Source organism: Apteryx rowi, unplaced genomic scaffold, assembly GCF_003343035.1.
Source record: "Apteryx rowi isolate R43461 unplaced genomic scaffold, aptRow1 scaffold_67, whole genome shotgun sequence".
Taxonomy (NCBI): Eukaryota; Metazoa; Chordata; class Aves; order Apterygiformes; family Apterygidae; genus Apteryx; species Apteryx rowi.
This window is the reverse complement of record NW_020450949.1, coordinates 2,282,111-2,296,525: the sequence shown is the minus strand read 5'-3', so window position 1 is coordinate 2,296,525 and position 14,415 is coordinate 2,282,111. Positions and strand designations below refer to the sequence as shown.

General features: G+C 38.9%; 1 protein-coding gene across 1 annotated transcript in view; it reads left to right on the top strand.

Moving 5' to 3' along the window:
- PLCH2 (phospholipase C eta 2) overlaps positions 1-13,417 on the top strand; it is a 151,822-nt gene extending 138,405 nt beyond the window's left edge. Inside the window, exons 23-24 of the mRNA XM_026085468.1 lie at positions 5,735-6,074; positions 11,010-13,417. Coding sequence (XP_025941253.1) covers positions 5,735-6,074; positions 11,010-12,757 — 2,088 coding nt within the window. The 3' untranslated portion in view covers positions 12,758-13,417. The remainder of the gene's footprint in view (positions 1-5,734; positions 6,075-11,009) is intronic.
- The last annotated feature ends 998 nt before the right edge of the window (positions 13,418-14,415 follow it).

Below are 14,415 nucleotides of genomic sequence, written 5' to 3'. Positions count from 1 at the left end.
GGCACTGATTCAAGCAGCTTTGAATTTTGTCTTTAACTTTCTTGGAATTCCTGTGTTCAGGTCTATTGCCTCTTTCTTGCATAGTCCTATCAAACCCTCCAGGCTTGTAACAAGAATGATAGAGAACTCGGTCCTGGGCATGAAGCCAGTGAGAATTGAATTGGTCTGATTAGTGACCATGTCCCACCCCTATGTCTTTTAATGAAAACAAGCATCCATTTTCTGTTTGAATCCAGCAGAGATGATGGCCTGACCACCCCAACTGACTGTTTTTGTGAATTCTTTTATATTTTGTTCCTAGTCAAAATGGTGAAAAATAGGCAGAATCTCTTGTTCCTGCCATTGCCAAGTGTGTCCATGCTGCTCCCATTGTGTACTGCTTTCAGGTGATGCTCTCTGTGCTGCTCTCTTGGTGCTGTTGTAAGGATAGCAAATATTTCACTCTCCTTCATCGGAAGTCACAGTTTGTAACTTAGTATCCACTGGAAAATAGGATTTTTAGATAAAGACTGGGTCTGCCTGCCTTAATTACCGATAGGTTAAGTTCATCAGCTTCCAAGTCACTGTTCTTGATTGCAGTGATTCAAGAAAGGAAGGATGTTCATAATCTTTGTGAACGTTTTCACTGAAGAATTTTCACCTCAACTCTTCCTTGCTATTTTTGATTCCAGGAAACAACTTCTTACCTTCAAATTAATCTATTTTATTTGAAAGCATTCTCTCTCTGTTAATCYTTCCTTTACCTAGCTTTTCATAATTATTTGCTCTTATTGTCTTCTTCATGAGTATCTTGCCAGTGATAGTTATAATTTGCAGTAAAATAACATGCACATTTAAACTTTGGCAGCAATTTTGGGGTTATTAGATTTTCTTAGTATGCTTTTTAAGCAAAGCTTTATGCACACTGAAAGACTCTTGCTGTATCATGCTGTCTCCTCCCTGTCCTTATCTACTAGCTTCCGGTCTACAGTACTGATCTGGATTTTGAGTGCTTTATTCACTTTTCATGTTCTCTTTCTATTATACATCCCGTGTTGCTTCTCACTATCATTGCAGTCTCTTGGTCTTTGCTGATGTTAAGATGGTGGTGCTGTGCACTAACCTCATTAAAGCAAAAGGATTTGGAAGGGAAGTTTGTATGTGGGTTTATTTATTATTATTTTTAATAAATCCACGGACAGTCCTACCTCTGCGAACACTACAAAAAACRTGAAACAAAATATTACACAACGCTTTCTCTTCTGGTCTCTCTGGATCACATTCAGCTATTCTTGGTCAGAAGTTCTTTTGTGCATGTAGATTTATAAAATCAGTGAAGGCTGCAGGTGAAATACTTTGATACCCAGCACGGACAAGAATGGCAGAATATGAATCACAGTATATTCCCACACAGCTCCCAGCTGATTTTAAAGAACAGAGTGAACGGGACAACTTTAGTCTTATTATGAGCTCCTAGACTTGGTTACTGGCTTACCTCAGCCAAAAGTGTTGTGCACTTCTATATTAGTGGCAGCTGGAGTAGCATATATTTAAGACTTTTGTCAATGAAGAGGGCTTTTTTTTTTTCATTTTGGGGCTTTTTTCTAAATGTAGATATTCTGCCCTCTACAGTAATTTGAAATCGCAAAGGCAGAATCTTAGATTTTTTTCACCTTAACTTCTACTTATCTGAAATCTCTTTTTATAGATTGTATCGTTTCCTGAAGACACTCTTCTTTGTTTCTCTCTCTTCTGTAGTCTATTCATGTATTGTGGAATTTCTCATGTTTTTCTAGATGTGTGTATCTCTGAGATCCTCCTTCGCTGTTGTGTGTCTTACTTGTCTTTTTACTCTGTCTGTTTGTGATTTCAGTGGGCTTCTCTATGTCAAAAAAGTCTACTTTTAGAAGCAGAGCATTTTTAGACGCCTTGAAGGTACCCCCTCCTATCACAGGGAGGCATAGTGACCACCATACACCTGCATGCATCTAACTAGTTACTTCATTAGCATCAATGTTTCCTTATTAGCATTTTGATACGCTTCAAATCGTATAACATGTACTGTGACGTTTGACTCRGTCAGTTCTGTCGGGTCTTTGATCAGCCAGAGAGCCCTCCATTTATGAAGCAGATCCAGGATAGAAGTCCTTCTATACCTTCCTTTTCGTTCTTCCTTAAGTCTCTTACTGTCTTTTCTCTGATATACTGTAATTGAAAATACTTTCTCCACCTGAAAAGAACATATAACAGTGAACTGTTTGCTAAGTTGTGGGAAAGCCTCTTGTGCTGATTTGTAAGTCTTTGAAGTGTTTGAATTTGTAAGATTGAAGAATGAAGTAGCCCTTGTGGTTTGTAAAAGCTGGAGTAGAGGCTGAAAGCAGACATTCTGGATCTCCTTCTAACTGGCTCTCTTTTTTAACCTTTTTTGTAAGGTTAACCAAATTTGTAGTTGATTTGGGTTCTTGAATCAGTCCATTGATTCAAGCAGTAATGGCTGGCTTAACAAAGGTGCATCAAACGGTAATACCTGGGGCCCTTCACTGCTCATCCTCCATTCCGTCAGTGGTTTTCTTTCTTTTATTTTTATTAGATATTATTTGTGTGTGTGTGAAACAGCGAGAGAGAGAAATTGTTTTTTCATGTTTTGCAATTATTTATATTGCATGATTTTATATGAATAAATCTGTGTACTTGCCAACTTGTCTCAATTGGACCAGGTTGTTTTTTTCCTTCACTCCTTAACAAATGCATAATCTGGTTTTGAAGCTTTCTAGTGAAAGTGAATCCAGAATGATCCAAGCAGGTTATTCAGTAGCCTGGCTCTCACAAAAATTTTATTAATATTTAACCTACATTAATATTTAACCTACCTCTGCCTTTCATTATTTGCACTGTTTCATCAGCTAATGGGAAAAATTAATCCCTACCCTCTTTATYGTACCCTGTACATATTTTTAAAGGCTGTTTTAGTTCTCTTTTTAGTCATTTCTTGCTCACACTGGATCATGGCATGTGGAAAACTAAGCTTCAGTCAATTAGAGCCTGAAATAATATTCTGAATGCTTTCATTGGGCTTCCTATCAGACCAATAAGCTGTCATTCCATATACCAGATTGCTCAGGACACTTCTGAATAAAAACAGCTTTCAACCTGGGCTCGCTGTACAGTGCAACTAATTTCTATCCATTAAGTCCTACAAAGCAAAAAATGAAATGCATGAGCATGTGGTCAAATATTTGGGAGTGAAAGATAAACCACCGTAATTTAAATGAGACATTTCTTTGCCATTTTTTGGCACTGCAGAAATGTGACCTCACATGTGACATCACAGGGTAAAGGAATTGAACTGACAGCAGGATGCCAGCAAGCACTGATGTTGATCAAATTTATCACGTATTTCTTACAATGTATTTCAATCATAGGGTTGTATACTTTGGAGAGTGTTTTCATTCATTCATTCATTATGCTCAAGATAGGGAAGAGAACTACAGCTGCTAAAGAGTCTGATCTAATTGGGACATAAAGGGAACAAAGGAGGAGAAGCAGATCAGGAGGGGAACACCTGTTTCTCTCCTTTATGCGACATATGTATATGAGGCTCTACACTCAGAGTAAAACAAGCCTACTCTTTATTATGCAACAGCTTATTGCTTTAAAAGTTGGCAAGTACACCTGGAATGTTTACAGGAATGCTGAAACTCAATTTCACTGAAATGTTAAACAACTGTATGATGGTGGGAAACTCCTGACAGTAATTCTGCATATTTAATATTTCAGTAAGTATATACTTCAGTACATAAAGTACTGTATTATCATCCTGACTAACTTTGCTTGTTTATAATATGTTTCTTCAGTGATGAAAACATACATGACGGTCTTTGGATAAGTGTTGGAAGTCATCAAGTGTAGGAAATGATCAAAATGTAATCCCACAGGTAGAAAGAGAAATGTTTAGAGATCATTTGTGATGTGTACGATTAAACTGCTATTCATGATAGCATTTATTCAATTGAAGTGCTAATCACCTTTATACTGAAAAACAAAATATGGTACTCTTACGTCCACTGTGTATTCCTCAACAATTCCTAAAAAATGTAGAGCTCCATTTGAACATCACATTTATTATCTGTATTGTTTAAGTCAAGAATATTCTTTAGCTTAAAAGGCCACTGTCATTTAAAATTCATGTTGCATGACAGGTAAAATTAAAATGATTTTAAAATATCTTTTCTAAATTGCCTCCATTTCTATAGCTTGGAGTGTTTTGGAGGGGTGAGAGGGGGGAGGGCACAGGTGGTTTCAGTTTCTTCCCCTCATTTACCCTGAGCATTCTGTTTTGTTCCAGAGCTGGGCCCTTTGGTGTATGTTACAAATTTCTTGTGCAAAGTGTGAGTGCTAGTCACTATCTCCAGTTTAAGAGACAGCAAAAATTAGATTTGATGGTATCTGATGCCCAGCTCTGCACAACTATAACTTCTTGCACAAGCCAGAGAATTCAGCTCTATGGTTTCTAATTTAATTTAATTCTTCAGCAATCCTAATTGGCCCAATTCTAATGTATCTGAGTCTCCGAAATTGCAGGTGATTTATTTTATTGAAAACATGTAGTGACCATTTAAGATAACATTGAGTTGTAGTATTTGTAGCATTATTTGTATTACGGTATGATTTAAAGGCATAAGCCTCATTCAAGATTTCCTAGTAGAGTGCAACTTGCTAGAATGCAAGTTCACAATGCAGTAGCTAGGTTGCACCAATTCCTCTGTGGCCATTCTTAGGGATCGTTTACACTACATACTTTGTGTGAGTGCTTTAAGTGCCTAGATTAGAAAGTTCATCTCTGTATTCTGCCTATACAGTCAATGGCAATCCCTTCAGACCTCTTTYAACTATTCCAGATTGCCCTCTGGAGAAGTATCATTATTCCAGCTGGGTACTTTCAGAGTCCAGGAGACTTGCCTCTTAATGGGGTTTCAGGGGCTGGCTTACATTTTGTGTGACTGTTACGTAAATGCTCACTTTCTAGAGATTTGCTTTGGTAGTAGATTTATGTTCATTTCCAAGTAGCTTACATTCTTTAAAGAATAAAGACTTAAGTTTGCAACAAATCTGTAAGTCTCCACTTATCCTTGGATTCCAGTAGTGAGTTCGTTTCCCATGCCTTCTCTGGTTTCCGCTACGTATCCATAGGAAGAAAGTGTTGGGGCAGGATTGTGTTGGAAAACTGACCCATACCTCACAGGGCTTTGTGTCTTTTAAAACAAACAAACAAACAAACAAAACAGAAAGATGTATTGCTAAAAAGAACTTACCTGAACTGTAGTTGTAAGAGTCTGAAATCTGTGACATTATGAATATCCCAAGCTTTGTTGTTTTTAGCACACTTTGAAAAACTCTTCACCTTTCAGAATTAGATCCTTATAGAATGAAATATTTCCCTTTTTATTTTTTCAATATCTAATGTTTGTGTTTTCCTTGTAAGTAGCTATGTGCTAGTAAGAAAAGGATGACAAATACAGGGATAAGCCTGGGGGAAAATTTTATCTAAAACCATAGTTCAGCAAAAAGCAGATGTGAAATTTTGCAAAACTGTTACTGATTTTTTTTTTCCCTTTTTTAATCTCTACCCTATTTTCAGTTTAGTTCTCATGCTGATGGTAGGAATATGGCAGGAAACTCGTGTGTGTGTATGTACGTATTGCCCAAAGGAAGAGGCTTGCATTTTATATTAAGGATTTTTTTTATTATTTTCCAGGCCAAACAAACATTGGGTCTAAAAGGCCTGTTTCTCAGAAATCCAAAACAGGCATCTCTGGACAGTCGTGCTGCTGGTCAGCTCCATCGCAAACATTCCTTTAGTGGCCACATCTTGAGACGCACAGCGAGTGCACCCACCAAAAGCCAGAAGAAGAACAAGAAAGGGTTTCCAGAAACTGCTTTTGACACCAAAGATAACAGCTCTGAAGGGGCCAGTGAAGACCGTGAAGTGGAAGACACCTCACAGCCTCGCTTTGAGCAAATGCCAGAAAGTGCTTGTCTATCACCAGCTCCCAGAGATGGTGCCAATGGGGAGGTACATGGCAAAGGGTTGAAAGGTAAGGCCCATTGTTCTGGCAAAGGTAAAAGCCAAAGTTGTGCTCAAGGGGGTGCTGCTTTCAGTGAACCCATACGGAGGTCCAACAGGGTCTGTCTTCAGGAGCACCAGAGTGAGAAGCAGAGTATCTTTGCACGCTGCACCATCAACRGCTCTGGTAGGATTGGAGTGGCCACCAATTGCATGAAATGCATGATTGGTTCGCAAGAAAGCCCAGATCTAGAATGCAAGTGGAGTGAGCATCCTACCAGGCCTATTGCTAAAGACATGCTTCACCATGATCAGTATAGCAGTATAACTGGAGAAGAGAGGTTAGAACTAAAAAACTGGGGTATTAAAGATCAGCCAAGGCCGCAATCAGATTTGCAGTCTTGCAGCAGCTTTGGAACTGCCAGTGATCTAATAAGGGGCAGCCAGTCTTTGGTGACCTCAGGGAAGAAAATTGCTGAATCCAAATGTCATGGAATGAAGGCTCATTCCCGGCAGCGGTGGCAGTGCCAATCAGGTGGCAAGTATGGAAGCACTGTGAACTTGGTTGCAGCCAGCAGTGGCTCCATATCCTCCAATTCCAGCAGTCTAGAAAGCCTTGGAAGCCCAGAATTCCCCAAGCGCTGGTCTGAAACTTCTCGAAGGCAAGTGGGCACCCTACAGCGGGAAATGAATGCCTTGTTCATTCAAAAATTGGAGGAAATTCGAAGTAAATCCCCTATATTCTTTACTGGTAAGAACAGACTTTCTTCACCCTTCTCCACCGTAGATCGCATCATTGCCTCACCTTCCGCATGTCATCTCTCCTTAGAAGCTTCTGTGTGTTGTTTTGGTATCGAGCTTTTTTTTTTTTTTTTTCCTGGCAATGAAAGAGAAACATTTTGTGCATAAGCATATTTTTTTTCTAGATGTGTCTAGTTTAGATGAGTCCTTTCCATGCCTAGCCAACCATCTCCAATAGTAAAACTGTCAATAGTCCATGAATGTTTGGATTGTTTGTTGAAGGTTTTTTGTTTCCTTCTTTTTTTAGTGAATATGGTATGATACTAAGTAAATTTTAAGATCCAAACCAGAGCATTAAGTAGAGATTGAATGTGGGAAAACCATATTAACAAACAACATTATTTTATCAGTATTTATATTTCATTGAGTTATAACCACAACAGAACTAAAATCAAGTGCGTGCTCTGCTAACAGTCAAACCAGTCCCTTCATCAGAGAACTTGCCATTTAGTGTTTAAGTTACTGACATCAGTTCAGGAATTACTGGATGGAATTCTCTGGTCTGTCTTATTCAAGAGATCACACTTTATGAACATAGCAGACCATTTTGGTCTTAAATATATAAATCCCCAGTCATGCACTGTGATTTGACTGTGACCTGAGGGCACAGTTACGTAATCTAAATCAAGCAAGGTATGCAAGCTAATGTTACTTGACATCAGCCAAGCTACGCAAGCTGTTAGCATTTCCCAGTTGCAAAGTAATGTGTGTCCATTTAAAGGAAGGCTGCTTAAGCTAAAACATTCTATTTTACAGTTGTTTCAAGCTAGGAGTATGCGTGTGGTCACCTGGATCATGTGATTGTATCTTTACTCATGAACCATATGTTTGCAAATACGGAAAATAGGAACTTCTTATAGCTAGTCCTTTTTAGAATATTTGAAACTTACATGTTGGACAGAGGAAATCAAAGTATATATTGTAATAAGGAACCTAGTTAGTTAGTTTTATTCCTGATTTGGGGGGCAGGAGGGATGTTGCATTTGACTACATTTTCTCTGTTTTGTAGAACAGTGAAGAGGGAATAAAGAAATACAGCTTTTGTCTATGACTGTAATAGCTTCTCTTCAAATTCYCCCCCCCCCCCCCCCSCACTTTAGTTGTCTAAGGAATTTGGACATTGATGGTTACATTTTCAGAAACACTCAAGTCACTTCAGTGCTTCTGAAGATGTAATTCCTTTTTTAGTAGTTGATTCTGACTACCCAATACAGAAATTTGAAACATTCTATATATTGAATCAATTTGATTTTACTGGATGTCTGCAATTCCTCTTTATTTCACCTTTTAAATCTTTTTTTTTTTTTTTTAAACATCCTTTTCCCAATATCTGCTTTGAGCTTTCAGGAAAACACTAGGGTAAGGGGAAGAGGAGGAAGAATTTTGCCAATTCCCATGGCTTGAAATTAAACCAAAGCAGCAGAACCCTTCCTGCGCTTAGATTATTGGCATTAGGCTTTTCATAAGCTCTGAGTATTGTGACATATGGAGCCATTTCCCATTATTAGTGCCAGGTCCCCTGCCAGCCCTCTAAGTTGCTAAATAAATGTTGTGATATGCTTGAAATTTAATTAAATCCATCTGACTTCTCAAGCATGGAATCAGCAAACCTTAAAAATAGTGAAACAATCAATTGGACTGGATACTGATGATCCCAGTGACAAACACTGTGTTTGCGCAAACAGCRTGCTTTCCCCATCCACCTGCTATTTTAGTGCCTTAGGCCAAGACACCAAGGAAACCAATAACGTTAGCCTAATATGGATGCATTTCATAATTAACATTCCATTGAAAGAAAGTGCCAGATTTATGAGACAGGAAACTATAGCCTCTAGTTTGTCCCCTTTATGGCAACAGCATTACAGCTTCCAGTATTTTGCCTTGTCATCTTTACTGATGACCTAGCCTGGATGGGGACAAGGAGAGTTCATTAGTCTGATCAGCTCTGGACTCCTCCAAATACTCATACAGGTATTGAAAAGGTTGCTGTTGTGTGAATGGTGGATTTTGCTTATGTGCACATATGCCTTCAACAATCAAGATGCTCTCTTCCCTTTTCACACTCCAGCTAATGGAATATAGGCCACTAAATAGCTGTCTCCATTTTTAGGCTTTCTGTCAGTAGACTGGTTTGGAAATACCGGTGGTGAAAGGCAAGGCCAAGTATGCTTTCAGCATATTTTTGTAATGTAGACGAATGTCCAGGGCATTAGAAAAGGGATGTGGAGAAGAGGAGGATGGCTTCCTTCCCCCACTCCTGCCTGTGGAGTGTATTGCTTCTCTATTATTACAGCTGTGGTGTTATGCAAGCAGGTAGTCACCCAGGAAAACAAACGAAAAAGAAAACGTACAAATGTTTGATTCTGAAACAGTACAGTCTGTGGAAGGTTTGTCATTAATTTCAGGGGAGGAAGAATTTTACCTGAGAGAAAAGGAGCTAAGAAAGAGGAAGTGACGCTATTTCGAATACTTAATCCTTTTAGTAGTCAGTAAGACTGATTCTGATTTGTCCATCTGGGTAAAGCTTTTGCTTTCATGCAGTAAGTCACCAGGCTGGTCTTACTGTGGTTACCAGTCCTCTAGGTGAATGTGGACTATCAGTTTCTATAATGAGCATCTCTTCAAGGGAAGCAGATATATTTATGCCTGCTATGACTTATGAATGTGCCATCTCTTTTGTGGGATRTCTGTTTTGTCTCGTTTGAGTGGTACAGCTTTATGCAGCAGTAATGCCTTGTGAACTCCAGTGATGATGGATATATTTTGGACAATTTATTTGTGGGCAGCTTGAATTGTAGCTTTTATACCAGTTTCTGTGTGGCAGGTGGGGACAAAACCACTGGTATTTTCAAACTAATGCTATGAAAATTTTCTTGAAAATTAGCAAAAATTGTCTTTTATTTTTCTAATTCTATGACAAAATAAATGGACTTGATACGAATCCTTTTATGGATTCCATTGAGTGCTCTGTTTGGTTAAATAAATGCATAAATTCCTAGGATCCTACAAGAAATGTGTGACTATTTCTGTCTGTTTCCCTTCCCTCCCTCCCCATTAATTTATCCTGTTATCTGCACCTGCCTTCCCTACATTAACTGGAATTTTTCCTCTGTTCTGTCCTATTATTCTATATGCACACTCTCTCTGTCTAGTTAAGAACTGAAAGGACAAGCAAATAAAAGGTAACTGTCTATTGAGTGTCACTGATTCAAGCACCTTGTTGCCTGTATGCCTTTTTGTTTGTTTGTTTGTTTGTTTCCTGGCTTCTTATGATTATCTGCTCCTATATTCTTGAGGCTGTTGTCTGGCTTCTTTGTGGTGCTTTGCTAGTTCTTGAAGCATGCTTGCATTGTGGTTTAGAGATGTGGAAAGTAGTCCTTCTGGCATGATTGCTTTGTGTCTTAGGGTACATGGTATAAACACTGCAGCTGGAGTATCCTTTTGGCAGCTGTACTGACTCTTCAGGAAGATACTGCCAGCCTGGTATTCATGGAGTGTGCATCTGTGTATAGTTTTTGAAAGAGAAATAACAAACGTTTTTAGGAAAATAAAGTTACTCTATTAAAAGTTTAAAAAAGGCACATTGACTACAGTACATTGTAAATATACAAATCATTTTACTTGTAATCCACTTCAGAAGTCCTATGCTACTTCTCTTCTGCATAATTGATAATTGGAATCACATCTGTTGGTTGATCAGTGATGTTCTGATTATGCATGTTCTGATAATGATCTAATATGCTGCCATTTTTGAGTGATGGAAGGAATAAAACAATTCAAGTGGTGCTGGATGATGGAGGAAGAAAAGTTCTGAGAAGGGATACAAGGACGCTAAGAAATTGGCTGGTACCATTCTTTGAATATGCACAATCAAGAAAACAATATGTTGCTAGTAAGCATGGACTGAGATTTTTCAAAAGCAACATGGCTGTTGGATAGCTCAAACTGAATGAGCAGAAATTTTTACTGCCTGTATTGGCATTTGAAATCATAAAAGTTATTTAAAAAACCATGACTGACATTTCCACTGCTACTTTAAAAACAAAAGGATATTATGTAAAGATAAATCTTCAGCTAAGCTGCATTTGGTAATAACTGATTAACCTTGTATCTCTGTTTTTCTTGTTTGTTTCTTTTTCCTGTCTCCTTCATATCTCCCAATTAGATGTCTGCCAGTTCTCAATACAGAGGTCAGTCACTTCGTTATGCAGCCTAGAAACTATCACTGAAGAGCCCAGTATTGCCAATGAAAACCAACATGCCAGCGTCGTCTTCCCTCTACCCATTGCTCCATACAGTGATTCTGAAGAAGGGTCTGTATCTGATCGTTCCACTGAATCTCAATCAGAAGAAAGTAGCCCATCCAATCAGCCTGAAGAACCTCTACACACTAAAGAACAAAGAACAAATGTGACTGCAGAAGACCAAGTGCAGGTAACCACAGCAACAGCTAACAGAAGTATATTAGTCCAAGAGGATGAGAGAACAAGTATGGCAGGATGTCTCAAAGAAGATGATGGTTGGACACAGGCATACAATAATGCTGAAGATCAGTTTAGTTTAGCAGTGCATCCTCAACAAGCCTGGCTGCTAGTTGCAGTGGGTAAGACTGCTGACCAAGCTGCTGAAAACTGCCAGAAGCAAAATGACCAACCAGGTCAGGTGTTAACAGATGTGAAAAGCATCATTGAATCTAAAGGCCAAAAGCTTGGTGCAGTAGCTGTCCCTCTGCAGCATAAGAATGTGATTAACAGCACACAGCTAGCTTTGCCTCCAGGTGCTTTCTGGAAAGCCCAGGCTGCACAGGCTCCAGCTGTTTCTGTTTCTCAAACCAGCTCTTATTTGTTAGTAAGGAAGTCAAAGAGTGCAAGTCACAAGATGTCAGACTCCTCAGCCTTAATAAAAAATCCAAGTAGCCTGTCTCCAGCAGCAGAAGTATATTTTGATGCCACTGTTAATGACCGGATCTGGAGCAAACTAGATTGCAGCAGTCATCGTGACAGCATGTCTTCCTCTTCCAGCATGTCCTCCAATGACACTGTGATAGATCTCTCTCTACCCAATCTAGCTCGCAAAAGCCTCCCAGATCTTGGCATCCGTCATGAAAATTTTGAGCCCCTTGCTGTTAGAAAGGGTATGCGCCCACGATCTGCTACAGCATCAGCTAATGAGATGCCAGTGGTGAGCAAGAGCAAATCCAATCCTAATCTGAGGTCTGGCCAGCTGCCAGTGGATGAATTATGCCCTCGGCCTCTTGCCAGGAGTTCTCAAGATGCATTCTCATCCATCCCTAGAAGGCATACCTGGAGCAGGCTGTACATGGAAAGTCTCAGACAGTCTTCTCTCAAATCCAAAGCACAAGATAAGGTTGGGAATAGCCAGGCGAAATCCAAAAGTCTTGGAGACCTTACCTCTGATGATATCGTGTGCACTTTTGAAAGCAAATACCGGAGCATCAGCAAGAGTTTTGTCACTCGGTCAATGCGGGAGCAGCGCCGCTCCTCAGGTCTGAGACCCTCAGTCAAATCCCGGGATGAGTTGACTGAGCAGCTGAAGAAACTGACTGCCTTTCGGCAGGAAAATGATATCACTTCCCCCACCAGTCTTGATCCAACGGAATCAGAAGAGGAAGGGGAGAGCTTGGGACTCCTTCGCAGGTCTTCATCTCGGAGTCAGAGTAGGGTGCGGTACATTGCCAACAGGGCCAAACAAGCTCAGGAGAGACAGCGGTTGCAAAGCCTGGTCCAGCTCAGTGGGAGTCCCATTGAGGAGAGAGGAAATCCAGAGGGAGCCTGCAGTGTTGTGAAAGGAGTTTGTATGGATGTAGCTTCTCCTACTGTGTTTGCATCCCAGCCTAAGAACCAGACTGATTGTAACACTGACACAGAGGTCTTTTTTATGCTGAAATTGTAATTCTGAGAAGCACTGAATAAGGTGATGTTTACATTCCTGTCAAGACAAAATGTAAAGTACCTAAGAGGCACAGAATGTCCTCATATGGCATAATACTTCCTGGTCCTCCCTTGATGGTAAAGGTACTTAAGATCATGACTCCAAAAGAATAGATGAATGTTTTAGACTTGTCAAGTCTGTGGAATTAGAACAACCAAATGAAATCAAAGGCTTGTATTTTTACAGTCTTAATGATCTGACATCTTTTTTTTTTTTTTTTTACATTTTTTCCAGCCTTCAATCTGGCCTCCTTTATCTGTGACCACTGCTTTGCACTTGCAATTTACACTGTGCAAAACTCACATTCTTTACTAATTTCAGTGACTGATTCCCATAGTTGGTAAACATTTTTGTGATGTTAACAACAACTAAGGTAAATTTTGCTGGAGTTAAAATCATGTCCCCTGTTCTGTTTTGTTTTTTGGAAGAATGTGAGGCATCTGAGAGTGTCCTCTTTGGGAGACAGTCAAAATTGCAGTGTAATTATTTCCTGAATTAATAATATATAAATGAAAGTAAATAAAGTCCATCTTCTATCTTGGACCTATTTATTTCAGTAAGAATCTACATTGCCTCACTCTTTGAAGAAGAAAGCTCTCACCATGTTCCAAAACAATGATTTTTTTTAACTGAGTTTGTTTATATTTATAAATATACATATATATGTGTGTGTATGCATGTATCTATGTCTGCCCATATATTACACATACAGGCACTTAAAATGAACTGTGACTGTTCCTTGTTTCAAAATCTAATCTGTGGAAAGGAGCCAAGAAAGAGAAGGGAATTAATAAAACAGACAGGAAATATCTTCTGACTTCAACTCCAAAGTGGCTAAAAAGTATGCTAGTCTTTCCTTTAAAACAGAACCACCTCTTCTTTATGGTATTTTAACAATGCTGCTGTACATAGCACCTTTTGGATGAATTGTACTTTTTCTGTATTGCACTGCCGTACAAAATTTTCAATGATATGTTTTTAAAAAGATATATTTAAATTTTTTAGATGAACATATTTAGAATTAAGTACCAACCTAAACAAAATAATCATTTTTCCTCCCCATTTTTCACCTTTTTATTTTTGGTTTCCCCCACTTCCAGAATTATGTCATTTATTATAGATGCACATTTTATCAATGATGGAGAAGAATGTTTACTACGATGCCTTTTAAAGAGAAACAGAGGTTTAATTTTATTTTCAGGATGCATAGAGTCCCTTCTGAGAGGATATTTTGCTTTCGTTTATAATAATTCTTCTGTGTATAGTGCAAAACCTATAAATCTGTTTGTAAAACCACCTGACACTGCTAAAATAAACACATTTAACCTTCCAGCTGTTGACTATTTAGCTGTAACACAACACTTTTTTCATGTTGTCTAGAAGTTTGTGGTGTGCAAACATGGTTAATTCTATCCCTTCTTGTTTTAAAATTTCTTTAGTGGGTAACATTTAATTTTACTCTTTTTCAAAGTAGTAGCCATTTTGGATCCTGCTCAAATTTTCTCAGGTCCACCAAAACATGGGTAGAGACTGGCATCCTATGGTTATGTAATGCACTGTACATGCATAGTTTTGAAGTGGTGCCTTTGCTTGGCAGGGCCAGTGACAGCTCTAGATGA